General features: G+C 44.0%; 1 protein-coding gene and 1 long non-coding RNA gene across 2 annotated transcripts; both read left to right on the top strand.

The window, feature by feature from the left end:
• Positions 1 to 220: 220 nt before the first annotated feature.
• Positions 221 to 16,745, top strand: tcf19l (transcription factor 19 (SC1), like). Its single transcript, XM_047382763.1, has 5 exons — positions 221 to 773; positions 4,688 to 4,857; positions 6,544 to 6,934; positions 7,022 to 7,529; positions 13,039 to 16,745. Exons 1-5 carry the CDS (start codon positions 500 to 502, stop codon positions 13,367 to 13,369), a joined length of 1,674 nt encoding a protein of 557 aa, XP_047238719.1. The 5' UTR covers positions 221 to 499; the 3' UTR covers positions 13,370 to 16,745.
• A 1,365-nt stretch (positions 16,746 to 18,110) lies between these two features.
• On the top strand, positions 18,111 to 21,399 carry LOC124878769. Its single transcript, XR_007040854.1, has 3 exons — positions 18,111 to 18,500; positions 20,601 to 20,757; positions 20,978 to 21,399. It is a non-coding gene; the product is annotated as an uncharacterized LOC124878769 (long non-coding RNA).
• The last annotated feature ends 4,050 nt before the right edge of the window (positions 21,400 to 25,449 follow it).

The raw sequence follows: 25,449 nt of genomic DNA, 5'->3' as shown, positions 1-25,449 counted from the left end.
CAGCAGGTTTTACTTTCCGCCGCTGTAATCCGTCCAGCTTTGTTTTACATTAGCGATGCTGTGACACACATGCTGTCCACGTTCACGCGGCTCCCTATGTTTGAACTCGCAGCTTTCTAGTCCCCTCTCCGCAAGGGATTTAGTCTGTTTGAGCCGGTTCTCATAAAAGAGAGCAGGAGCTCATTTTCACCATCTTATACACTGCTCCAAATCCTCATTATTCATTCAGCATGACGGCAGCTCTGCATACTAATGGAAACACCTGTTGCTGAGAGCTGCTTCACCTGCCTGTGACCTTCCCGCCGACGTTTTTATCTGGCAGGTTGTCTTTATGCTAGCTGTCAGCTCTCCCTGCTCCAACACTTCCAGTTTGGCTGCTTTCCACTCGCTCAGAGGTGTATCTGGAAATGGATCGCGGCCTGCTGTAACTCCGGGCCGGTCACAGATCAGGGGTGGCCTCAGTGTGTGAGAAGGTGGCAGACAATCAGAGGCTTCAGCCATGCTGTCCGGGGCACAGCCGTGCTTCCAGCTGCTTCGGATCGGCCTGTCAACGGGCGACTCGGCGCGGGATCTGTACACGTTCCGTCCGGCGCTGACCCACTCCGTGTTCCGTCTGGGTCGGGCCGCGGAGCTGTGCGACGTCACGCTAGATTCGACTTCGGTGTCGCGCATCCACGCCGAGCTGCACGCTGAGAAGGAGGAGAGCGAAGGCGACGGAGAGCCGGAGCAGGAGGAGGGCTGGAAGGTCCATATCAAAGACAGGAGCAGTCATGGTGAGACAACAGAGGTGACACACAACCTAAAACACACCTGCTCGGTCACAGTCAAGATGAGACATGCTCGCTTACACAGGAAAACACACCCACTTACAGGAAATACCACATCTACAGAGAAAGACAGCAGCCCGTGCAGACAAATGGAGCCTGAAGGCAAATGTACCAATTTACCTTCAGAAGTCACTTCATTATACCTGTGTGTAATTATAAATTTACTTGTTCTTTAAAGTCCTCAGAGGTTCGTTAGAGAACCTCAGAAGACAACCAGCATCATGAAGACCAAGGAACACAGCAGACATGTCGGGTAGATAGTTCTGGTTCAGTTTAAAGCAGGTTTAGGTTCTACAACAATATCCCAAGCTTTCAACATCTCCCAGAGCTCTGTTCAGTCCATCATCTGAACATGGAGAGATGATGGACCACCTGCAGACCTACCAAGAGATGGACGTCCACCTAAAACAGGGGGTGTCCAGACTTGACCCAGGGGCCATTTTAAGGATTTTTTGTGGTCCTCAGTCACAATTCAAGAATGTTACCACTGTGTCCTGCCAGTACAGGCGGTTAATGGACAAGAGGGACAATAAACAGTTTTTGTGCAAGATTTTCACTGACAAATTATCTTAAAATGGAAAATGTTAGTCACAGCACAAAGTATTCACCTTTTATAACCATGTGTTTTGCTTTTATTTTAGTTTCCTGGTTAGAAGGACCAAAAACATGCAGAGATTTTCAGTCACAAAACAGGCCTGGATTGAGCCGTACACCCAACCCGGCAAAAATACAGAACAGTGACCCAAATCATGTTCTGCTTGCTGAGCATAGACTGAAACATTTTTACAGACCAACAAAAAATGATTGCATTGTATTCCTTTCTCTTCACATCCAATAAAATATTGAATGTATGGCTTATTGTTAAACAGGTAAGACTAAAAAAATTCTCCACAGAATTATTTTTGTGTTTGTAAATTAAAACATATTGAAATCTTTCTGCCTCACGAGTATTCTAAAAACATCATTCAGAGAAACAGCCAGTGTAATCCATGGTACCTCTGGAGGAGCTGCAGAGATCCATTGGCATGGACTTCACAAGTCTGTCTTTAATGGAAGAGTGGGAGGAAGAAAGTGCAATAAAATGTCTTGTTTTCAGTCTTTTGCAAACATATGAAAGGTGTCCTGGTCAGGTGAGACAAAAATTACACTTTTCACCCAAAAGGTAAAACAAAGTGTAGCAGAAAACACGGCGCATTACCCTCATCACTTGGTGAAACATGGTGGTGGCAGCATCATGCTGGTGCAGTATAGGTCAGAGTTGAAGGGAAGATGGATGGATCTAAATGTAGGACAATCGTGGAAGAAAATCTGTTGGAGGGAAAAACCCCGAAACTGAGCCATTGGTTTCCCTTCCAGCAGAACAATGGCCTCCAAGCCCACAGCCAGGGCTATATTTCAATGCATGTTCTTGTGTTAGACTGGCCCAGTCAAAGTCCAGGTCTAAATCCATCTAAGAATCTGTCACAAAACTCAAAAACTGATTTTGACGGACGTTCTCCTGGCTAAGTTTGAGCTACTCTGGAAACAGGACAAATGTTTGAGTCTGTAGATGTGCAAAGCTGGTGGAGACATGCTCAACGAGACTGTAGCTGTGACTGAAGCAATAGGTGGGTCCTCTAAGTGTTGACTCAGGTGGACTGAGGACAAATGCAGGCAACACTTTTCTGATATTTGTTGAAAACCATTTATAGTTTTTCCTCCACTTCAGAATTATCACCTAAAACCCAAATAAAATACATTAAAGTTTATGTTTGTAATGTGATCAAATGTGAAAAAGTTCAAGGGGTGGGAATACTTTTACAAGGCGATGGTTACTGCGAGTAAAAGCACTGATGTCTTCCATAAATATTATTACTAAAACCACTTTTTAAATATTAAATATACGTGTTAATCACACCAATCTTTTAAACATGATTAAACTGCGTGTTCTTTTAATGGTTATTTTATTGGTGAAATATGTTTGTCTGAACGCTGGGATCAGAAGAGACAGAAAAGGAAAGTTCAGTTTAGTTCAACATCAATCCCTGAAGTTTTTCTGTAAGTAGAACAAAAACTTAACTCGCTGTCAAACGTTGTAAAGAAAAGAAAGTTTAAAACTAAAATAATTTTCTGTCTTTTTACGTTCAGAAATACAAACAGATCCAGCCTCATGCAGGAAAACCTCAAAAGAATGATGTGTTTTATGTTATAATAATTGTAAAACCATGTTTAGGTGTTCAGACTGACGTTCTAACTGCAAAGCTTTGCTCACACCATTTAAATATTTACTCTGCAGCTCAATGAGACCCTGATCCTTCATTAAATATCTACTTTTAATAGATTATTTTCATTTTCTTTTATTACCAGGATATCTGCCATCTCAGTTATTACCTGCTGTTATTAAAATGTCAGAATATATGAATATCTCCTGGAAGGTTATCAGATGATGCCAATTTAGATGAAGTAGGACTGAGAAGTGATCTGTGTGGAGCTGCAGGAGCAGCTGGAGGCTCACGGGTCGACCTGAATTCAATTTAATTCAGTTCAATTCAAAACATTTAATTTAATTGGGAATAAGAAAGTATTTTTGAATTGAATTGAATTCAGGTTGACCTGTGAAAGTATTTTTGAAGGAGGCAGGTTGGTTGGTTCGGCTTTAAAGACCAAGAACTGTTCAACAGAATTCATCGGTAAAGTCCTATTATGAGCAGATCTGTAGCAGTTCAATGAATTCACTGGTGAAATTAAATGTATTTTTCTTGATGTAAAGAAAATGGAGTTTTAGGAAATTGTAGTGGTGCGTTCTTATTGTGTCACACAAAGCCAGAACCTTTTTAAATTAAATGAAATAAAATGGGTTTTAATTTTTTCTTTCCAGTCAGTCAGTCATTTTCTACCACTTCTTCCGTAGTGGGTCGCAGGGAAGCTGGTGCCTATCTCCAGCAGTCTGCGGGCGGGACGCAGGGGACAACCTGGACAAGTCACCAGTCCATCGCAGGAAAACAGAGACACACCAACAACCATCCAGTTTATTGATTTTGATTTGATCAGAAAACCCAAAGTTCAATGTCTACTTTATCAAAAAAAAAAGTCAATTTATTATAAGGAAGAACACAAATAACGCTCAGTTTTATTTATACTTAAATGCAAAGCTGCATCTCACTGATTTCAACACCAAAAAAGCAGTAGACAGAAATTCAAAAGCAACATTTTAATAAATGTAGGAAGAACAATATTATGTTTGCAGTTGAGCTTATTGGAGCCACGAGCAGAGGATTACCTCATGTTTAGGTGCGTGTTCAGGTGGATTTTATGCCGTCTCAGGTGAATGTTTATAGATCTATAGAAACATGTCGAGTTAAAACTTGGTCTTGGGCCTGGCGGACTGTGACTGATGGACTCTGCATCTAAACTGCAACATTATTGTCTAATTTTTCTGGTAATTTCACAGTCTGTTTCCCAGATTTCCAATTTTTGCCATCGGCCTCGTGTTTTAGTATTCCCGCCACATTTGTCTTGCTGTCAAGGCTGTTTGATTGGCTTGTAGCCTTCCAGCTTTTCATTTCTGCTTCCATTTCACAACCTGCTTTACATTTCCTCCAAAGTCTTGGAGCTGTAAACACATCCAGAGTCAACAAACGGCTTTATTTTCCGGGCTCTGCTGGTCTGATTATTTCTTTCTTTGTCAGATGCTGGAATATGACAAAGTTGTGAATTTCTGGCCTCGGGTGATGCTTCTCTGAAACTGCAACAGTGCTTCTTATTTAGTTCGACTTCAGACAGTTTCTATATCAGTGCAACCGCCTCTGTAAACGTCTACTTTTTGCGCAGGAGTTCAGCAGCATCCGCTTTCAGTGAAACATTTTCTCTCTCGTTTTCAGGAACGTGGGTGAACGACACGCACCTCCAGCCGGGCATCCTGTGGGAGCTCTCCGACGGTGACACGCTGACCTTTGGAGGTCATTCACCTCCAGGAAGCCCTGAGTTCTACTTTCTCTTCCAGAAGGTCAAAGTTCGTCCTCTGGACTTCGATGCCATCACAATTCCAAAGGTAAAGATTGATGCTTTTATGGAAGCTGGAAGAGACAGAAAACACGAGGCATATTCACGCGTAGGTTCTGCATGTGTTTGTACCATTAAAATAAAAAAAATGTCGCATTCGTTTTTTTTTTTTCACCAGATGATAAATTATTGAGATTTTTTTTATTCAACCAATAATTTTCCTATTCAGTTTTTCAACCTGCTTACTCTCCTGAGCAGATAAACTCTTTAAAAAAATTTTAGGACCAGATTTTCAGAGACAACTTATTCTTCCTAACACAGAGAACGTCTGGTGCTACAAAGTATTTGTCTGTCATTCATGTTTATTATTCACCTTTTTTATTTCATAGTATGTAGGACAACGAGCATCCCGTTTATTAACTGTAAGCTACATACAGCAAGCGTTTTGAAAGAGAGTAATAGACCGAACCTTTGTTTTTCTCGTTCAGCAGACCAGAAGACATTCGAACCCCCAAAGTATTGAGAAATTGAATGGTTTTCTGTTAATAAGGCAAACGTACAAGAGCTGTTCCATGTTTCGGATCTACAAAAACGTATACCTTTTCGACAAAAATATGTCAACTTTATTTGTTCTGTTAAAATATTGCAAGTTTAGTTCATTGTTGAACAGGTAAAAATAAAAAAAAAGTACAGTAAAATTATTTCAGCATTTTCTTTTTTTTTGAAAAAAATGTAACTTTCATGGCCTGCCGGTGCTTTTGATTTGACGGGTCATGTGGCAGAAAGTTCAGACACCACTGGTCTAATGTAAAGAGCTGGATTATAACCAAAGCATCCAGAACTTTAAATTAACTGGTTTTCTGGTTCCTGTGGGCGTCTCAGTAATAAAAAACATGGTAAAATACCCATTTAATGCTGTTCACAGGCTGTAAATATGTACTGGAATTTGACAGGAAGAGATAAATAAAATTTTCCCAGTGCAATAAACTCAGTGATTTGTCTTTTAATTTTTTCAGAGGAGATTTCCTGGTTTGGATAAAATCCCAGACCTCACCATATCACTGAACCCACTGAGCTCCACTTATTATTAATGACAGAACGAGTTTCATTAATCTCATAAAGGAAGCAAATAAACAAGATTTATGAATATATGAATATATTCCCACTATTGTTTGGTTAAGTCCAGTTGCACCTTGACCACAAACATTTTGCAGCCATCACCAAGATTCAGGCGATATTCAGGCCGGGTATTTGATCAACCTTCTGGGCTTAATTGGAGGAGCTCATTGTTTGACTTCCTGGGAGTTTTCCAGCTTTTATGCACAGTCAACAGATGTTCAGTAAGGTTGAGGTGTGGTCCTTCCAGAAGCTCGATGTTACCCTGCTTTACCCTTTCCAAATCAGTTTCGATATGTTTAAAAACCATCTAAACTTTTGATTTGCGGTAAAGTTGATGGATTTTGAGGTAGTCCTTCTCTGTTGTTCTGTCTACGTTGTGCGATGGACCAGTGCCACTGGGAGTGATGGGGTGCCACAGTAAGATGCTCCCACCACTATGTTAGGCAGTTGGTTCGGTGTTCTGAGATTTCAAGGCTTCATCTTGACTCCTCCAAAGAGACTTCTTGTCATTTTGAAAGTTCAAACGTTCTCGTCTGACCATAAAACGTTTCTCCAGACGGAGAGGGTCGGTCCATTTGAGCAGCTATGAACTGTATGTTACTTTGTTGTTTTTCAGGCAGGGACGTTTTCGTCAGACTTGCAGAACCGGATCAGGACCAACTTGGACCGAAAATCAGCCATCAACCTGGACCTCTCCCAGATGTCCATCAACCGGGCCACAGTAATTCTGAACTCCATCGGCAGCCTGAGTAAGATGAAGGGCAGTGCCTGGACCTTTAAGAGGAGCCACAGCCACGAGGGAACCATTTCTGACCCGGGAACCCCCTCTTCCTCTTCACCTGTGGGCTTCTCCTCGCTGGTTCCTTCCTCCACACATCCATCGTTTTCTTCTACAACCTCGGTGCCGTTGATAAAACCGCTCCAGACCGCATCCAGGAGCAGGAGAAAGTCTGCACACACGGTTCTCCTGGAGGACGACAGCTCAGATGAGCCCAGGAGTCGAGGAGGTAAAGATCAGCTGACTTTGAGCTTTAACAACAAATATGTTTTAAAATGGGACTTAAGTTGTTTTTCTTTTAAATTTTTTGGTCCAGCCATGACAGGAGTTGTGGAGGAAGGACAGAGGTCGCGACCTAAGAAGAGAAGGAGACTCTATAAATCTGAGTCTGACAGTTTCAGCTCTCTTCCCCCTCCCCCACTGCAGCCCAAGCTCCACAGCGACATCCGGCGTCCGCTGGAGGCCAAACCCTTCCCAGTAGGCATCAGGACCATCGGCAGCTTCCACGGCGCCATGACCAACAGCAGACTGAACCAGCAGCTACTGCAGGCCTCCTTCACCAGCGTGGTTCCCCACAGACCGGAGGTGGACACCACACACCGGGTCAAAACCGCGGTGAATGGAAACATCGCCACTTTCCGTCAACAGAAAACGGCCCACGGTTCGCCGACAGCGCAGAGAGGGAGGCGGAGGCCCAACAGCACGCCGGTGTTCTCTCCCCTGGTGGTGGGAGGGGAGAACTACAGCCTGGCATCGCCCACAGTGAGGATCCGAACTGACGAGAGAGGAAGGGTACAGTTCAACCGATTCCATCATCAAACAGCGTAAGATGTTAGAAACAAAGTTTGTCCCGATGATCAGGGGAGGGTAAAAATGGCCAAATGTGATGATTTTTAGTTTCTGAAATTTAATTTCCTAAATGTGTCAATGTTTAATAAAATCTCAAAATAAATGAATCGAAAATAAATTTAACTAAACTTTGTACAGGACCTCTTAAACCTATATTTGACCTAAAACAAAGGAGGCCCAGATATTTAAGTGTTTACAGATATAAAACGTGAAATGACTACTCGTACTCGTCGTCTTCCGCTTTATTTGGGACCAGGTCGCGGGGGCAGCAGACTCAGCAGAGACGCCCAGACGTCCCTCTCCCCAGACACCTCTTCCAGCTCCTCCTAGGGGAGCCCAAGGCGTTCCCAGGCCAACCGAGAGACATAGTCCCTCCAGCTTGTCCTGGGCATCCTCCCGGTGGGACGTGCCTGGAACACCTCCCGAGGAAGGCGTCCAGGAGGCATCCAATATAGATGCCCGAGTCACCTCAACTGGCTCCTCTCGATGTGGAGGAGCAGCGGCTCTACTCCGAACCCCTCCCGGATGGCCGAGCTCCTCACCCTATCTCTAAGGGAGTGCTCAGCCACCCTACAGAGGAAGCTCATTTCAGCCGCTTGTATCCGGGATCTCGTTCTTTCGGTCATGACCCAAAGTTCATGGCCATAGGTGAGGGTAGGAACGTAGACCGACCGGTAAATTGAGAGCTTTGCTTTTCGGCTCAGGTCTTTCTTCACCACAACGGACCGGCACAGCGCCCCCATTACTGTGGCAGCCGCACCGATCCGTCTGTCGATCTCCCGCTCCATTCTGCCCTCACTCGTGAACAAGACCCCGAGATACTTGAACTCTTCCACTTGAGGCAGGAACTCGCCTCCAACCTGAAGAGGACAAGCCACCCTTTTCCGGTTGAGAACCATGGCCTCGGACTTGGGGGATCTGATCTTCATCCCAGCCGCTTCCCACTCGGCTGCGAACCGCCCCAGTGCATGTTGTAGGTCTTGGCTAGAGGGGGCCAGCAGGACCACGTCATCTGCAAAAAGAAGAGACGAAATCCACTGGTCCCCAAACCAGACCCCCTCCGGCCCTTGGCTGCGCCTAGAAATCCTGTCCATAAAAGTTATGAACAGGACTGGTGACAAAGGGCAGCCCTGCCGGAGTCCAACATGCACTGGGAACAGGTCCGACTTAGTGCCGGCAATGCGGACCAAACTCCTGCTCCGCTCGTACAGGGACTGGATGGCCCCTAGTAAAGGGCCACTGATTCCATACTCCTGGAGCACCCCCCACAGGGCATCACGAGGGACACAGTCGAATGCCTTCTCCAAGTCCACAAAACACATGTGAACCGGTTGGGCAAACTCCCATAAACCCTCGAGTACCCCGTAGAGGGTATAGAGCTGGTCCAGTGTCCCACGGCCGGGACAAAAACCACACTGCTCCTCCTGAAGCCGGGGTTCGACTATCGGCCGGACTCTCCTCTCCAATACCCTGGCGTAGGCCTTACCAGGGAGGCTGAGGAGTGTGATCCCCCGGTAGTTGGAACACACCCTCCGGTCTGCCAATCCAAAGGTACTGTCCCCGTCCGCCACGCAATGTTGAAGAGGCGTTTCAACCATGACAGCCCCACAACATCCAAAGACTTGAGGTACTCAGGGCGGATCTCATCCAACCCCGAAGCTTTGCCACCGCGGAGCTTTTTAACCACCTCGGAGACTTCAGCCTGGGTGATGAAAGAGTCCAACCCCAAATCCCCAGCCTCTGTTTCCACCAGGGAATGCGTGATGGCAGGATTGAGGAGATCCTCGAAGTACTCCTTCCACCGGCCTATAATGTCCCCAGTCGAGGTCAGCAGCTCCCCACCCCCACGGTAAACAGTGTTGGCGAAGCACTGCTTCCCCCTCCTGAGGCGCCGGACGGTTTGCCAGAATCGCTTCGGGGCCAACCGGTAGTCCTTCTCCATGGCCTTACCGAACTCCTCCCAGGTCCGAGTTTTTGCCTCTGCCACCGCCCGGGCCGTGGCACGCTTGGCCCCACGGTACCCGTCAGCTGCCTCAGGAGTCCCACAAGCCAACCACAGCCAATAGGACTCCTTCTTCAGCTTAACCTTACTGCCGGTGTCCACCACCGGGTTCAGGCACCGCAGACCTTACGGCCGCAGCTACGGGCAGCAGCATCAACAATAGATGTGGAGAACATGGTCCACTCGGACTCTATGTCTCCAACATCCCTCGGAATCTGGTCAAAGCTCTCCTGGAGGTGAGAGTTGAATACATCCCTGGCCAAGGGTCCGCCAGGCGTTCCCAGCAGACCCTCACTATGCGCTTGGGCCTGCTGAGTCTGTCCAGCTTTCTCCTCCTCCAGTGGATCCAACTCACCACCAGGTGGTGATCAGTGGACAGCTCAGCCCCTCTCTTCACCCGAGTGTCCAAAACATGCGGCCGAAGGTCTGATGATACGACAACAAAGTCGATCATTGACCTCCCGCCTAGGGTATCCTGGTGCCAAGTGCACTGATAGACACCCTTATGTTTGAACATGGTGTTCATTATGGACAATCCGTGACTAGCATAGAAGTCCAATAACAAAACACCGCTTGGATTCAGATCGGGGAGGCCATTCCCAATCACGCCTCTCCAGGTGTCACTGTCGTTTCCCACGTGGGCGTTGAAGTCCCCCAGCAGAATAATGGAGTCCCCAGGAGGGGCACTATCCAGCACCCCCGACAGGGACGCCAAGAAGGCCGGATACGCCGCACTACCACTCGGCCCATAGGCCGAAATGATAGTCAGAGACCTCTCCCCAACCCGAAGGCGCAGGGATACGACCCTCTCATCCACTGGGGTAAACCCCAACACGAGACGGCTGAGCTGGGGGGCAACAAGCAAACCCACACCAGCCCGCCGCCTCTCCCCGTGGGCCACTCCAGAGTAGAAGAGAGTCCAATCCCTCTCAAGGATATGGGTTCCAGAGCTCACGCTGTGCGTGGAGGCGAGCCCGACTATTTCTAGTCGATATCTCTCGACCTCCCGCACAAGCTCAGGCTCCTTCCCCCCCCAGTGAGGTGACATTCCACGTCCCTAGAGCCAGCCTAAGCATCCGGGGATCGGGCCGCCGAGGTCTCCACCTTCGTCCGCCGCCCAATCCTCTTTGCACTGGTCCCTCACGGTTCCCCCTGCAGGTGGTGGGCCCACTGGGGGACAGTCTCGCGTCTCTCGTTCGGGCTTGGCCCGGCCGGGTCCCGCGAGGAGCAACCTAGCCACCAGGCGCTCTCCGACGAGTCCCGACCCCAGGCCTGGCTCCAGGGTGGGACCCTGGCTCCGCCGTACCGGGCGACATCACGTGCCTCAATATTTTTGTCCTCATGAGGGATTCTTGAACCGCTCTTTGTCCGACCCATCACCTAGAGCCTGTTTGCCATGGGAGACCCTACCAGGGGCATTTAAGCCCCAGACAACATCTCTAGGATCATTCGAGCACTCAAACCCCTCCACCACGTTAAGGTGGCGGTTCAAGGAGGGGAAAAGACTACATATATATATTTAATTTGTAAAAGGTAGAATTATGTTTTATGTCTCTTTAAGACAAGCCTGTAACTTCAATGTTCGATGTCCTAAGGTTTCGTTGCTAACACAAAGCTGAGTGTCATCAGCATAGCAGCGGAAGTAGATCGATTTTCTGATAACTGAACCCAAAGAAGGCCTGTATAAGGAAAATCAAATGGACCTGGTACAGAACCCTGAGGAACACTATAGGAAACGGACGAGGACACGTTATTGTCCAGATTATTGCTGAGCTCTTTCAGCATAAACATCTGCTCATATGTTTAAGAGATGTCGTAACCCTAAAACATTTAGAAGAAACTCAACTTCTGTGTTGAAAACAGAACCTTTGAATGAGGTTAGGATCTGTTGGTGGGCCGGTTCTGCTAAACACAAACTGACGGTTCATTTCAGATGAACTTCTATAGATTTTATTAAATTTGCTTTGGACCGTTTCCAAAATGAGAACCAATTTATTTAAAACAAATCTAGAAATTAATGATAACAATGTTTAGATCTACTGCTTTTATCTCAACAGGCAGAATTTGTTCATCAGAACGTAGAAAAGTGGGTTTTCATCTTGAAGCCAACAGGCTGAAACATTTTGCACCAGAGGTTATGTTTTAATAATCATCTACGCTCACATTATTCACAACAAAAACACAAACGTCATGCTTGGTGCATGCTGGGAGGTTTTGGACAGTTAGGGGAGCAGATGGAAGCACCTGGAAAAAAATGTAAAGTAGCAACCTGACCGCTTAGCAGATTTAATGATCGTCCGCCTCTCGCCTGTTTTATTTACACACACTGATAGATGGAGCAGCAACGCCACTAGCATCTACCTCTGTGACGCTCTGCAGCGTAGAATGCCACAAATAAATAATAAAATAAATGTTTTTACATTAAAAAAATGCTCGACAGTTTCATTAGATGTCACGTTTTTAATTAAATTAGTGCGTAATTCATAGACAATTTGTTATTGCAAAGATTATTAAGACATTTAAGTAATTATTTTTAGTTTTAATTATTATTCAGCTAATGGCACGTAACTCAATAATATTTTTATTGAGAACATTTAAAACGAACATAACAGAATTGATCTGGCCTACTCAGAAGAGAGACGCCTGTTAAAAAGAATACGTATAAATATCAGAAGTGGTGGTAAACCTACATAAAAGGATGATGAGGTGATATATTCAAAGCATTTATTCTTATTAATTTTGATGATTATGTCTTACAGCTAATGAAAACCAAAAATTCAGATTTTATCAATATGTTTGGATGGAACATAAGACCACTAAAAGGATTTTTCACACAGAAATTCACTCCTAATAAAAGGCATGTCCATGTACTGGACAGTAAACTGACTCATTCTGGTTCTCGTGTCTCTTATCTTCATCTGAACAATAGCCCAAAGGTTCTGTTGGGTTTAGGGGAGGCGATCTAAGTGGTCAGACCATGCTGGACCATGAGGGCAGCTGCCAGATCGTTTGTCAGCAGAAGGAAGCATTAAGTCTTAAAATGTTCTGGTGGACATCTTCTCTGACTCTGATCTTAATAAAACATAGTAGACCAAAACCAGCAGAAGTAACGATGACCCGAATCCTCACCGACTGGAAACTTTGCTCTGGACCTCAAGTCGCACGGATTCTGTAACCTCTCCACTTTTACAATGACCTTTGTGGCTTCCCCTTCCTGCGGAGGGCATCATTTCTTAAAATAAAAATGTATTTATTTTATTTTTATTGGTCTTGTAAAATATTCAAATTGTCTGAGAATTTTTGGGTTTTTGTCAGCTGTCATCCAAACCACTTGAAATGTATCCCTGTGTGTAAAATAAAAGAACTTAATTATTGAATTAAAGAAGCTTCTTGATGTTGTTCTAGTTTATTAAGGTTATAACTTTAACCCTGTAACTAGTTTCCTTCAGTTCATGCTTTGTGTTTTTCTTCTCTCCCTGAAGTAAACGACGAGGCCGGCCCAGAAAACACCCCCTCCCTCCGAGGCCCTTCCTGCCCTCTCCCTCCTCCTCCTCTTCCTCCTCCACTTCATCGGCCTCCTCTTCCTCCGGCTCCTCCTCGTCCTCCTCTTCAGAGGACGACGAAGACGAGGGTGTGGCGGTGGGGGTGGTGGAGCCGTGCGCCGCCCCGCGGTGCCGGCTGCCACAGCAGGACACGGTGCAGTGGATCCAGTGCGACGTGTGCGACGCCTGGTACCACATAGACTGTCTGCACGTGGACCGGAAGAAGGTGCTGATGGACCCCAACGCCGACTTCCACTGCGGCTGCCGCTGACGGAGGCCCGGGGTTCCGACTGAACATTTTAACCCTCAAATGTTTAATTCCTTTAGTCTTAAAAACATGAAATGAAAACTGGTTCCTCTGCATAAGCAGGCAGTCATGATTCATCCCCTTGTGAAGCAGCTGCTTCTCCAGCCTCAGTCCCTCTCTGAAGCTTCAGAGGAGAGAAACTAATGAAATGTCTTTGCTTGGATTTCATTACGGCTCCCGCTGCCTGAAGAGCTGAGATGACGACGGGAACACTTGATGAAATGTTTAAGCTCCTGCCCACTGTTGACCGGAGCTGCGTTCAGGGAGATTAATGAAATGTTTTTTAACAGAATAAACTTTTCTCAGATCTCCTCTGCAGATCTTCGCTTTGCTGATGCAGCCGCCTCACGGATATTTAAGACTTTCCTGGGTGGAAGCAGCAGTGGGCGTGGGAGGCGGCGGGGCAATTAAAAGCACAGAAATGTGTCGCCGCTGCTGAGGATGATCATCAGATGTTTGAAAGCACTTCTGCAGGAGCAGCTGCAGGATTTAAGGAGGATTGGATTTTTATTAAAATGCAGAGCTGCAGCTGGTCAGAAAATAACTCCTAACCACTGAAATGATATGAAATATAAACTCCTAATGGAGACAGAAAAACCGATGCTCTTTTCTGGGTCCGATGGGTTAGGTGTTAATGTCAGAGATGATTTTATGGTCTTCCTTTCAGCTTCCATAGGCTCTTCACACTACTGAAACTTTAAGCCAAAGTTGCTGTGTTTACCCTGAATGTACACAAATCTTCTCAAAATACTTAGTTTTTTCACTCGTTTCATAATCTTCATTTTGAATTTCTGTTCTGGTAAACCCATCTGGGAAAAAGTTTGTCGTACAAGTTTAAAAAAAGAGAAAGTGGGAGAAAATGTTGGAAAAAAAGAGATAGATTAATGGAAAAAAAAATTATTTTTATTTGAAGCGACTGAAGTTTTGCAGATTTAATTACTTTCAATTCACTCGCGTTTAGATTTGATCCAACGTTGCTGCAGCTTAGTAACCCAGGCAGAAATTCACAGCCGTCTGTATGACATCATAACCAAACTAAATGAACTTTATATCACTAGTTAGCAGGTTGAAATTCAGTACATATATTCAGCTAATTTGTCGAGAATAAATTAAATAGGTGCTCAAAGGTTTAGATTTTTACTAACAATTTAAAAAAATCAATTTATTTTTAAATAAGTTGCAATGAACTTTCTGACCTCATTACAAACGTAAAGGTGCTGTTCAGCTCAGGTTGCTCAGGCGTTGCTGCAGCCTGTTGGGTTTTCTGTTGATCTTTTAGTCGTCTGTGTTCAGAACGTTTCTGTTTGTTTGTTTGCAGTTTTATTGGGATAAAAATGTTTAAAATGCATCTTTTCAGCCTCTCTGCTTCACACGAGGTGTTTGCGATCTTCACGGCGTGGAGCAGTTGGGTTAACGCACCTTCGCACGCAGCCGGTTTTCCACTTTCATGTGGTAAAACCGACTGTTGTAGATCTTTTACAAATCAGGTGTTTTTGGCTCCAACACGTGTTAAAGGTTTGACTTGCTGGGAAATTGAAACGACTGCAATGTCGACCGCAGGAACCACAAACGTGAAAACTGGATCTTTGTAGAGGGTTATTCTGAGCAGATTGCAGAATGAGGCCCTGCAGGTTTGCAGACAACTTCTAACTTTTACCTGATTCTAAATTAATACCGAAGTGTTGGAATTGTCTGGAAAGAGTCAAATAATATGATATTAGGGCAAAGTTTTTTCTTGTTGTGGATTTCCTGAACATCTCGGAAGGATTTTCATTCAACAAACCTGTGAATGAAAATGTGGTCTAATTGTACTGTTTTCTGTGTTTGGTAGGTTCTGTTTTTATAGTTTGTCTTCTTTGCTTGGTGATGATGGAAATGTGTCCTATTAGTGCAGACAGATACTGAGATCAGAGGATCTAAAAAGTGTCCACACCCCTGCTGAAACAGCATGTTTATGTAACCTTTTAATATTGGGTTCAAACCGTCCAATTCAGCTAAAATACCAACAAATCGGAAGGAATTGTAAAAACAAGTTAAAGTTTCAATGACCTAGTTTTACCAGTCTGCACACTCTTAAAATAATACGTTGTTTTATTTAATTTTAACTTTATTCTTCTTTGAAAGAAATCTTTCAGCACCCCACATCCTGAGCCGGTAGAATCTCTCCACTCTATCCTGCAAAGGTTCTGCAAGTTCTCCGATTGTGAGAACGTCTCTTGTCCACAGTCCTCTTCTGGTGAGCTCACCTGGTGGGATCTTCTGATCTGGACTCCGACTGGGTCCTTCCAGAGGGTCCTTCCGGACACCTGAAGGGTTTGGGTCAGATCTGATTAGCATTTGGAACTTTTCTGAATTTCCTCCACCCTAATAACAATTAAAAACCAGTTAAATCTGGTTCTGGAGAAAATATCCATCAGTTTTCCATATTTTCTCCAATTATTGATGATGGCCTTGCTTGTGCCCTGGTATATAAATATTTAAAATATTTGATTTCTCTTCGTGCTCTTCTTCTGATTGATACTTTTGATCCTTTTCAACCTCGCTGCACATTTGGACTTTAACTTAAAGATGCGAAAATCCAGCCAGAACCACTGAACTTAATTTCGGGTTGTTCTGGTTCATTGTTCTTATTGCTTCAACAAAGTTTTGCACCATCAGGCAACCTGATTATTCCAACTTCAATTTTGTTTTCATTTTTTCCTCCTAAAAGATGTTTTTTTTTAAGTTGAGATGACTTGATGTGGTCTAATTTTATTAAATCACTTAAAAACTGCCATTTAACAGGGGCGTGTAAACCTTTAAAAAATTCTGCATCTTCAGATCATTCAAACGACTCTTCAAAACTGTTTAATGAAAGAGAGAACTGACCTCTTTTAATTGTAGCTGTTGGTTCTGTTGTTGCGGGTCATTATTCTGCAGATCTGAGACTTTTTATCTTTTCCATCATCTTGAACAACTTTGACAGTCTGTAACCAGCAGACATTTTGATGATTACTTTGCTCCGGTCACAACTTCGTGTGTTCAGCGTTTTGTTTGTACCATCTGGATCTACATCAGATTTTTGTCTCCTGATAAAGTCCCACAAAGCTGCACTTACGAGGTGACCGCTTTATGAGTGAGCAGCGAATCAAAAGGATTGTTTCGTAAATTGCTTTGCTTTGATTCGGAGCTTCACAGCGCTCTGCTTTTACATGGCCGGCGCTTTAATTAGCACATAAAAAATGCAGAGAATCAGTTTGACTTTGTTGGGTTTTCTGAGGTTGTACAGAATCATAAATCTCTGAGATGCCACGAACGTCAGAGTTATCAGAGGAGAAATAAAGATTATTCAAAAAATGTATTGCTGCATTATCTGTTTTTCTTTTTTTTTTTTATCTTCAGAGGCTGAACTTTTCTCCTCTTCTACAGAAACATCTTCGGAGACAAGGGGGCCGTGATCAAAAGCACATCTCATTTATTATAGATTCTCATCCAGCTCCAGTCAGGATTGATCAAACATTGATATCACAGTTTTTGTTTTCCTCCAGCTCTGTTATTTTCTTCTGTTTAAACCATTAACCGCAGCCACCGATATGATGTTTCTGCTGATTATTTTCTTTGAAGCGATTACACAGGAGCGTGATCCAACAAACAGGCAGCATTCTCATATTTGAGACCCATTATCTCCAACGTTTTTCCCTTTACTTCAGACTGGATGATATCCTGGTTCTCCATGCATGACGTTACATTCGCTCACAGAATTAGAGTTGAACAGGATCGCCGCAGGGGCATGTACAGATATGGAGGTTTAATAATTTACACCCATAATGTAGAGCAATGTCGTATCTGGCGTGGAGATGTTCACTGAAGAACCTGACAGTTAATATCCCTCCAGTGTTACATGGTTTTAGCTGAGAGTTTGAGGACATTTTATAGCCCACACAGGCAAAAATGTGCCTGAAGGAGCAGAAACTACTCTTGTTTTGTCTCAAAGGAAAACATGAAAACTATAAATGTCAAGGAAAATCTGCATTTTATTCACAATTTTTAGATAATAAAAAGGACTAAACTGTGGCTCTAGCTTGTGTCCAGGAGAGTAGTGATTTAACCTAATTTCAAATGCATCAGATTCACCCAGGCCTGATCTGTAGATCAGAAATAGAACCTGTCTGACAACATGAAGTAGGCAAAAGTTTCTAAAAACAATACATCATGCCTCGAGCTAAAGAAATTTGTGAACATGAGAAACAAGTTGTGGAGAAAAGATGGAACAGCGGAGAACCTTACCAAAATGTCTCCAGGAGCACACTGATGACTCATCCAGGAGGTCACAATAGAACCCACAACAACATCTAAAGCACTCTAGGTCTTGCTTATCTCAGTTTAGGTCAAAGTTCATGATTCAACATAAAGAAAGAGGGTCTGGGCAAAAATGGCACCGATGTGAGACCAGCACTGCTGCACAAAAAGAACAAAGGCTCGCCTCACATTTACCAGAAACATCTGTATGATCCCCAAGACTTTTCAGACAATGTTCTGTGGACTGTGGAAGGTGCTCCCCGTTACATATGGCCTTAAACTAACAGCATTTCAGAAAAATAACATTATTTGGACATTTGGTGGCAGTTTTTGATATAAAGGGGGTGCATGTGCTATAAGTGAGGAGTTGTCATGCCTCCTGTGCTGAGTGTCCACATCCTGTTTGCTGCTGACAGAGGAAGCAGCTTACCTGAATGGGCCTCATAACATTTTCCTCTGGCCCACGTCTGAAAGGATTTTCTGGATTTTGATTGGTCTTCAGGATGGCTTTTTGTTGGTGTGGACCGCAGGTTAACTGATAGTATCCTTTCTGTCTTTAGCTTGAGAGCTTAAGTGCTACATTTAGTGAGGTGCAAACGGGTAATTTGAAGAAATTACAGCCTCACAACCTGGGAACATTTCTGTGGATGTTTGTCTCATGAAAGCAGCCACAGAGAGGAGAAACTATCTCTAACAGGGAACATCATGGCCTGGTGAACAGGCCTGTTGCTTCAGGGTGAGGGTTCATCTTCAGGTCCAGCTGCAAGGAATTCTGCATCAGTGAAGGCTGCTGAGGAAGACTACATTCTGCTTTAAGGTAAGGTGGCATTTGTTGTGTAGGTTGATATAACCTATGGTGAGGATTTTAAAGTTCAGATTGTTGATGAATCTGCAGGTTTTATTATAAAAGGTGATGAATCGATTCAAGACTGTGATACAAAACAAAGCCTTTATTTAATTCGGCTTACTGCCATCTGACTGCTTTTGATTTTTAATTAAATGGTTTGTTTTCTACTTTTTGTTTGCATGTAATTTCAGTGAGACTCAGTAGTTGTATTTGGTTTTCATTTAAAGACAAAGTAAACTGTAAATGCTGCTTTGGTTCAGTAGATGGATCTGTTAGAAAGTTTTTATATTTTCACCTCATCTCAATGGTGGGATTAAACATGCAAATTACAGGTCAATGAAACGTTAGCTGAATGGGCAAACTAAAACCTTCATGATACTGAGCCTGGTTCTGTAGGAGGTTTCTTCCCATTAAAATGAGGGATGTCTTTCCACTCTCCCTACATGCTTGCTCTAGATGAGGAAAGTCTCCTGACTTGATGCAATCGACTTGTTTTATTTCAGCATGGGGCTCTTTATGATCAACTGAATTAGTCTTTATTAATCTTACCTTGCAGTAAGAAGGTCCTAGGTTCCAATCCTGGCCAGGCCCTTTCTGCATGGAGTTTGTCTGGTTTTCCAGTGCATCCATGGATTCCCTGTTTGTACTCTGGCGTCTTCCCACAGTCCAGAAATATGCATATTGGATTAATTGGTATCACTACATTGCCATTAGGTGTGAGTGCATGCATGCATGGTTGTGCATCTCTGATACAAATCTAAAACAAAGTGAGAGATAGGGTGTACCAGACATATTGCCCATTGACTGCTGAGGATAGGCACCCAAGCAAGTATGGACAATGGACGGTTGGAGATTTGGATGTGAATTCCAGTATATGGTTAAGATTTAATTTGGACGTAAGTGAAGTATTTATAATTGGATATGAACAGCAGTGGTTTGTCTTACAAATGGCATTTTTGTTTTGTATATAATGTCAATAAATTGATGTTTTCCCAACTTTCCAACAGAATAAGGTGAGGTTGGGTGAGACATAATTCATACATTCATGTCCGAACTTCCAGGGCAAATGAAAGGCAAAAAACATTCAGAAAATAACCAACAAAACTTAGCTCAGAGGAAATAAAGAACAAAAATATTTGTTGTACATTTTTGAAACATGATGTTCTGTATGTTTCATGGAGCTTAAGTGGGGCTTTGATTCTTTAACCTTGCAAGCCTAACCTCAGACAACAGGTTCGCAGTGGGACTTTTGCATAGTTTGGTCTGACTCAATTTTCATCTTTATGGTTTTGTATTTGATTCTTTAAAATCACCCTCAATGATTTTTACAGACTGTGTTGACAGTAACTGTGCCAGAACCAGAACCCTGTGTATGCTCCCCTATGAGGCCAAAACAAAAGCTTTGTGCAACCGTGAAGACAATGCAGTCCAGATGTAGTAGTCAGTCCTGGCATGTGTGTGGTTTTCATGCTTGTGAGCATGTGAGTGCAAAGACTTGTGAGACGGTAAATGTTTGGTTAAAACTGTTGGAGCTGTTTATGCTGCTGTGTTTTGTTTGGACTTGTTGCATGATGTGATCTGCTCTGTTTTTGCAGCCAGAAACAATTATATTTCACTAACAGCAGGTCATCGTGACTGGCGGTCAGAGATAAACATGTGAGACTACTAATTATTCATGGCAGACATGCTACGATCATCCAGATTCCTTTAGATTACTTACTTTAGGTATTATAAATGTGTTTGTAAAAATGTGTACAATTTTATGTGCAATATTAAGGTTATAAAACAGAAAACAATGTGCGTTTCAAACTGCTCGTTAAAAATGATTTAAGGATTTGTAGCTGAGCATTGTTGTATGAGCCCAGTAAGGTTTCAGCACTAATATGCAGCTTAAAAAAGAAACAGAAGAAATTTATTTTCTGAATCATTTTAAATGTTTGAATTTAAAAAAAAAAAACGTTCACAGCTCAAAGACTGAAGCCTACCTTAGAAGTAAGAAGAGCTTATATTTTCAAGGGAAATGTTTTTGTTTCATTGTTCCATACACACTCACCGTATACACACGGACAGGCTGGTCCTGAAATCTGAAGCAGAACATGTGGAACCATGAAGCAGATGGGCCACAGCAGCAGAAGACCACAACGGATACCTGAGACTACATTCATACTGGCTAACAAAACTAACACATTGGCAAAATTCTGCCTGCTGTGATGAGTCTTGGTTTCAGGTGAGACATTAAGATAATGGAAAGTATGAAAACATTGAGTTATCCTGCCCTGTATCAACAGGTCAGGGGTCTGGTGGTGGTGGTGTCATGGTGTAGGGCATATTTTGTCTGCACACTTTGGGCTCTTTAGTACCAGCTGAGAACTGTTTAAACACCAAAGTCTACCTAAGTATGTCGATCCCTTTATGACCACAGTATACTCATTTTTTGATTTCAACAGCCATCAGGATGATAATGTCACAAAGCTCAAATCTTCCCAACCGGGCTTCTCTTGACCATGACCATGACTTCGCTGTACCCCAATGGCCTCCACAGTCATCGGATCTTAATCCAGTACAGCACCTTCAGGATGTGCTGGCCAGGAGATTCACATCATAGATGTTCAGAACCACAAATCTGCAGAAACTATGTGATGCGATCAGGTCAATATGGATCAAAACCTCTAAGGAATGTTTCTGACACCTTGTTGAATCGATACCTGCAAGAAATAAGATAGTTCTAAATACAAAAATACCCAATAAAATGGCTGCAAATGGTACAGTTAGCTAATTTTATATTAATAGACTGTAATTTACCAATGTATCATGTTTTTCAGCCTTATGTAAAACTATATTATTTAATTTTATTTTTGCTTCCTTATAGTTAACTAATCTCAATATTAACTTTGTTTTTTAACATGCTGTATGGATGGAAAACAGAAGTGAAATAAGAAAAAAACTGTTCAAATTTGTATGTTTTCTATTTATATAAGAATAGGACTTCCTAAATAAATATTATTATCTCTTATAACAAGTTTCTTGAAGGACCTCCTCGCTTCCAGGTCTGTGCCTTAATCTCGTACTCGTACTCGTCGTCTTCCGCTTATCCAGGACCGGTTCGCGGGGGCAGCAGACTCAGCAGAGACACCCAGACGTCCCTCTCCCCAGACACCTCCTCCAGTTCCTCCGGGGGGAGCCCAAGACGTTCCCAGGTCAGCCCGGAGACATGGTCCCTCCAGCGTGTCCTGGGCCGTCCCCTGGGCCTCCTCCCGGTGGGACATGCCTGGAACACCTCCCAAGGAAGGCGTCCAGGAGGCATCCGGTATAGATGCCCGAGCCACCTCAACTGGCTCCTCTCGATGTGGAGGAGCAGCGGCTCTACTCCGAGCCCCTCCTGGATGGCCGAGCTCCTCATCCTATCTCTAAGGGAGTGACCGTGGCCAGCAGGACCACGTCATCTGCAAAAAGAAGAGACGAAATCCACTGGTCCCCAGACCAGACCCCCTCCGGCCCTTGGCTGCGTCTAGAAATCCTGTCCATAAAAGTTATGAACAGGACCGGTGACAAAGGGCAGCCCTGCCGGAGTCCAACATGCACCGGGAACAGGTCCGACTTAGTGCCGGCAATGCGGACCAAACTCCTGCTCCACTCGTACAGGGACTGGATGGCCCCTAATAAAGGGCCCCCGATTCCATACTCCTGGAGCACCCCCCACAGGGCATCATGAGGGACACAGTCGAATGCCTTCTCCAAGTCCACAAAACACATGTGAACCGGTTGGGCAAACTCCCATGAACCCTCGAGTACCCTGTAGAGGGTATAGAGCTGGTCCAGTGTTCCACGGCCGAGACGAAAACCACACTGCTCTTCCTGAAGCCGAGGTTTGACTATCGGCCGGACTCTCCTCTCCAATACTCTGGCGTAGGCCTTACCAGGGAGGCTGAGGAGTGTGATCCCCCTGTAGTTGGAACACACCCTCTGGTCACCCTTCTTATGTAGGGGGACCACCACCCCAGTCTGCCAGTCCAGAGGCACTGTCCCTGACCGCCACGCAATGTTGAAGAGGCGTGTCAACCATGACAGCCCTACAACATACCTACCAGAGATTTGAGGTACTCAGGGCGGATCTCATCCACCCCCGAAGCCTTGCCACCGCGGAGCTTTTTAACCACCTCGGTGACTTCAGCCTGGGTGATGAAAGAGTCCAACCCCGAGTCCCCAGCCTCTGTTTCCACCACGGAATGCGTGATGGCAGGACTGAGGAGATCCTCGAAGTACTCCTTCCACCGCCCGATAATGTCCTCAGTCGAGGTCAGCAGCCTCCCACCCCCACTATAAACAGTGTTGGCGAAGCACTGCTTTCCCCTCCTGAGGCGCCGGGCGGTTTGCCAGAATCGCCCCAGTTTTTGCCTCTGCCACAACCCAGGCTGCAGCACGCTTGGCCCCACGGTACCCGTCAGCCGCCTCAGGAGTCCCACAAGCCAACCACAGCCGATAGGACTCCTTCTTCAGCTTGACAGCGTCCCTTACTGCCGGTGTCTACCACTGGGTTCTGGGATTGCCGCCGCGACAGGCACCACAGACCTTACGGCCGCAGCTACGGGCAGCAGCATCAACAATAGATGCGGAGAACATGGTCCACTCGGACTCTATGTGTCCAACATCCCCCGGGATCTGGTCATAGCTCTCCTGGAGGTGGGAGTTGAATACATCCCTGGCCAAGGGCTCCGGCAGGCGTTCCCTTATCATTTTATAGTTTATTTTTTCTACTTTAATGCAGACGTCCATATTTAAAAAAACAACAAAAAACGTTTTTGACTGCCATAGGTAGATCCTAATGCAGACTAAAAAATACTTTATTTTTCACAACATTTTTCATAACTAATACAACTTGTGGATTAACTAAAGCTTTAAAAATTCAAGATTATCTGATAAATGTTTAATTCCCTGGAATCTGGTTAAATTTGATTTAAATTAGATTTTGTTATGGGGCAACTTTTAGCCTCCAGTTAAATCATATCCTGAGGTAAAACAGGGTGCTAAAACATGGTCATATGTTCCACTGAGTGTACATTTCCTTTTTGTAAACCATCCTTTCTATTTGTGGTTGACCCTCCATCCCAATTAAATTGAATAAACTATTAGCTCAGCCTGAATGTGTAAAATGCAATGTCTGTTTTATGTGCTTTTCTTTATTAGTCATTAGTTGTAGGGTATAAACTCCTCAGTGCAGATGGGGTCAACTGCTTTTAGCCCAGTCACCATAATAAGCTAAAAATGTCAAGGTGGTCTTAAAGATAGTTTGAAATAGGATGGATGCTGCAAGTAAAACTGGTCAGGCTGTTATTTTCCCTCCAGAGTTAGAAAAATTAAGGGTTTTAGAACATAAAAATATACATCTAAGAATCAGAATATCGTGAAAAGTTGAATATCTTTTGTCACTCATTTCAGAATGTGAATCTCAAATATTATATAGATTAGATATAGACACATAGAGTGAAATATTTAAAGCCTTTATTTCTTGTCATTTTGATGGGTATGGCTTACAGATAATGAAAACTAAATTATCAGTTTCTCAGAAAATCAGAATATTACAGTGCCTTGTGAAAGTACTCGGCCCCCTTGAACTTTTCAACCTCTTGCCACATTTCAGGCTTCAAAAAGATATAAAATTCTAATTTTTCTGTGAAGAATAAACAAGTGGGACACAATCGTGAAGTGGAATGAAATTTATTGGATGTGTCAAACGTTTTTAACAAATAAAATACTGAAAAGTGGGGCGTGCAATATTATTTGGCCCCCTTGAGTTAATACTTTGTAGCGACACCCTTTGCTGCAATTACAGCTGCAAGTCACTTGGGGTATGTCTCTATCAGTTTTGCACATCAAGAGACTGAAATTCTTGTCCATTCTTCCTTGCAAAACAGCTCAAGCTCAGTGAGGTTGGATGGAGAGCGTTCGTGAACAGCAGTCTTCAGCTCTTTCCACAGATTCTCGATTGGATTCAGGTCTGGACTTTGACTTGGCCATTCCAACACCTGGATAAGTTTATTTGTGAACCATTCCATTGTAGATTTGGCTTTATGTTTTGGATCATTGTCTTGTTGGAAGATAAATCTCCGTCCCAGTCTCAGGTCTCTTGCAGACTCCAACAGGTTTTCTTCCAGAATGGTCCTGTATTTTGCCCCATCCATCTTCCCATCAATTTTGACCATCTTCCCTGTCCCTGCTGACGAAAAGCAGGCCCAAACCATGATGCTGCCACCACCATGTTTGACAGTGGGGATGGTGTGTTCAGGGTGATGAGCTGTGTTGCTTTACGCCAAACATATCGTTTTGCATTGTGGCCAAACAGTTGGATTTTGGTTTCATCTGACCAGAGCACCTTCTTCCACATGTTTGGTGTGTCTCCCAGGTGGCTTGTGGCAAACTTTAAACGAGACTTTTTATGGATATCTTTGAGAAATGGCTTTCTTCTTGCCACTTTTCCATAAAGGCCAGATTTGTGCAGTGTATGACTGATTGTTGTCCTATGGACAGACTCTCCCACCTCAGCTGTAGATCTCTGCAGTTCATCCAAAGTGATCATGGGCCTCTTGGCTGCATCTCTGATCAGTCATCTCCTTGTTCAAGATGAAAGTTTAGAGGGACGGCCGGGTCTTGGTAGATTTTCAGTGGTCTGATACTCCTTCCATTTCAATATGATTGTTTGCACAGTGCTCCTTGGGATGTTTAAAGCTTGGGAAATCTTTTTGTATCTAAATCCAGTTTAAACTTCTCCACAACAGTATCTTGGACCTGCCTGGTGTGTTCCTTGGTCTTCATGATGCTCTCTGCGCTTTGAACAGAACCCTGAGACTATCACAGAGCAGGTGCATTTATACGGAGACTTGATTACACACAGGTGGATTCTATTTATCATCATAAGTCATTT

Source organism: Girardinichthys multiradiatus, chromosome 13 (genome assembly GCF_021462225.1).
Source record: "Girardinichthys multiradiatus isolate DD_20200921_A chromosome 13, DD_fGirMul_XY1, whole genome shotgun sequence".
Classification (NCBI taxonomy): Eukaryota; Metazoa; Chordata; class Actinopteri; order Cyprinodontiformes; family Goodeidae; genus Girardinichthys; species Girardinichthys multiradiatus.
The sequence above is the reverse complement of the archived record's forward strand: the minus strand, read 5'-3'. Positions and strand labels throughout refer to the sequence as shown.

Excerpts from the sequence above, each read along its gene's own strand:
- tcf19l (XM_047382763.1), top strand. The coding sequence starts at position 500 with ATGCTGTCCGGGGCACAGCCGTGCTTCCAGCTGCTTCGGATCGGCCTG. Across the intron at positions 774-4,687 it reads CAAAGACAGGAGCAGTCATG|GAACGTGGGTGAACGACACG; the intron begins GTGAGACAACAG and ends TCTCGTTTTCAG. Across the intron at positions 6,935-7,021 it reads TGAGCCCAGGAGTCGAGGAG|CCATGACAGGAGTTGTGGAG; the intron begins GTAAAGATCAGC and ends TTTTTGGTCCAG.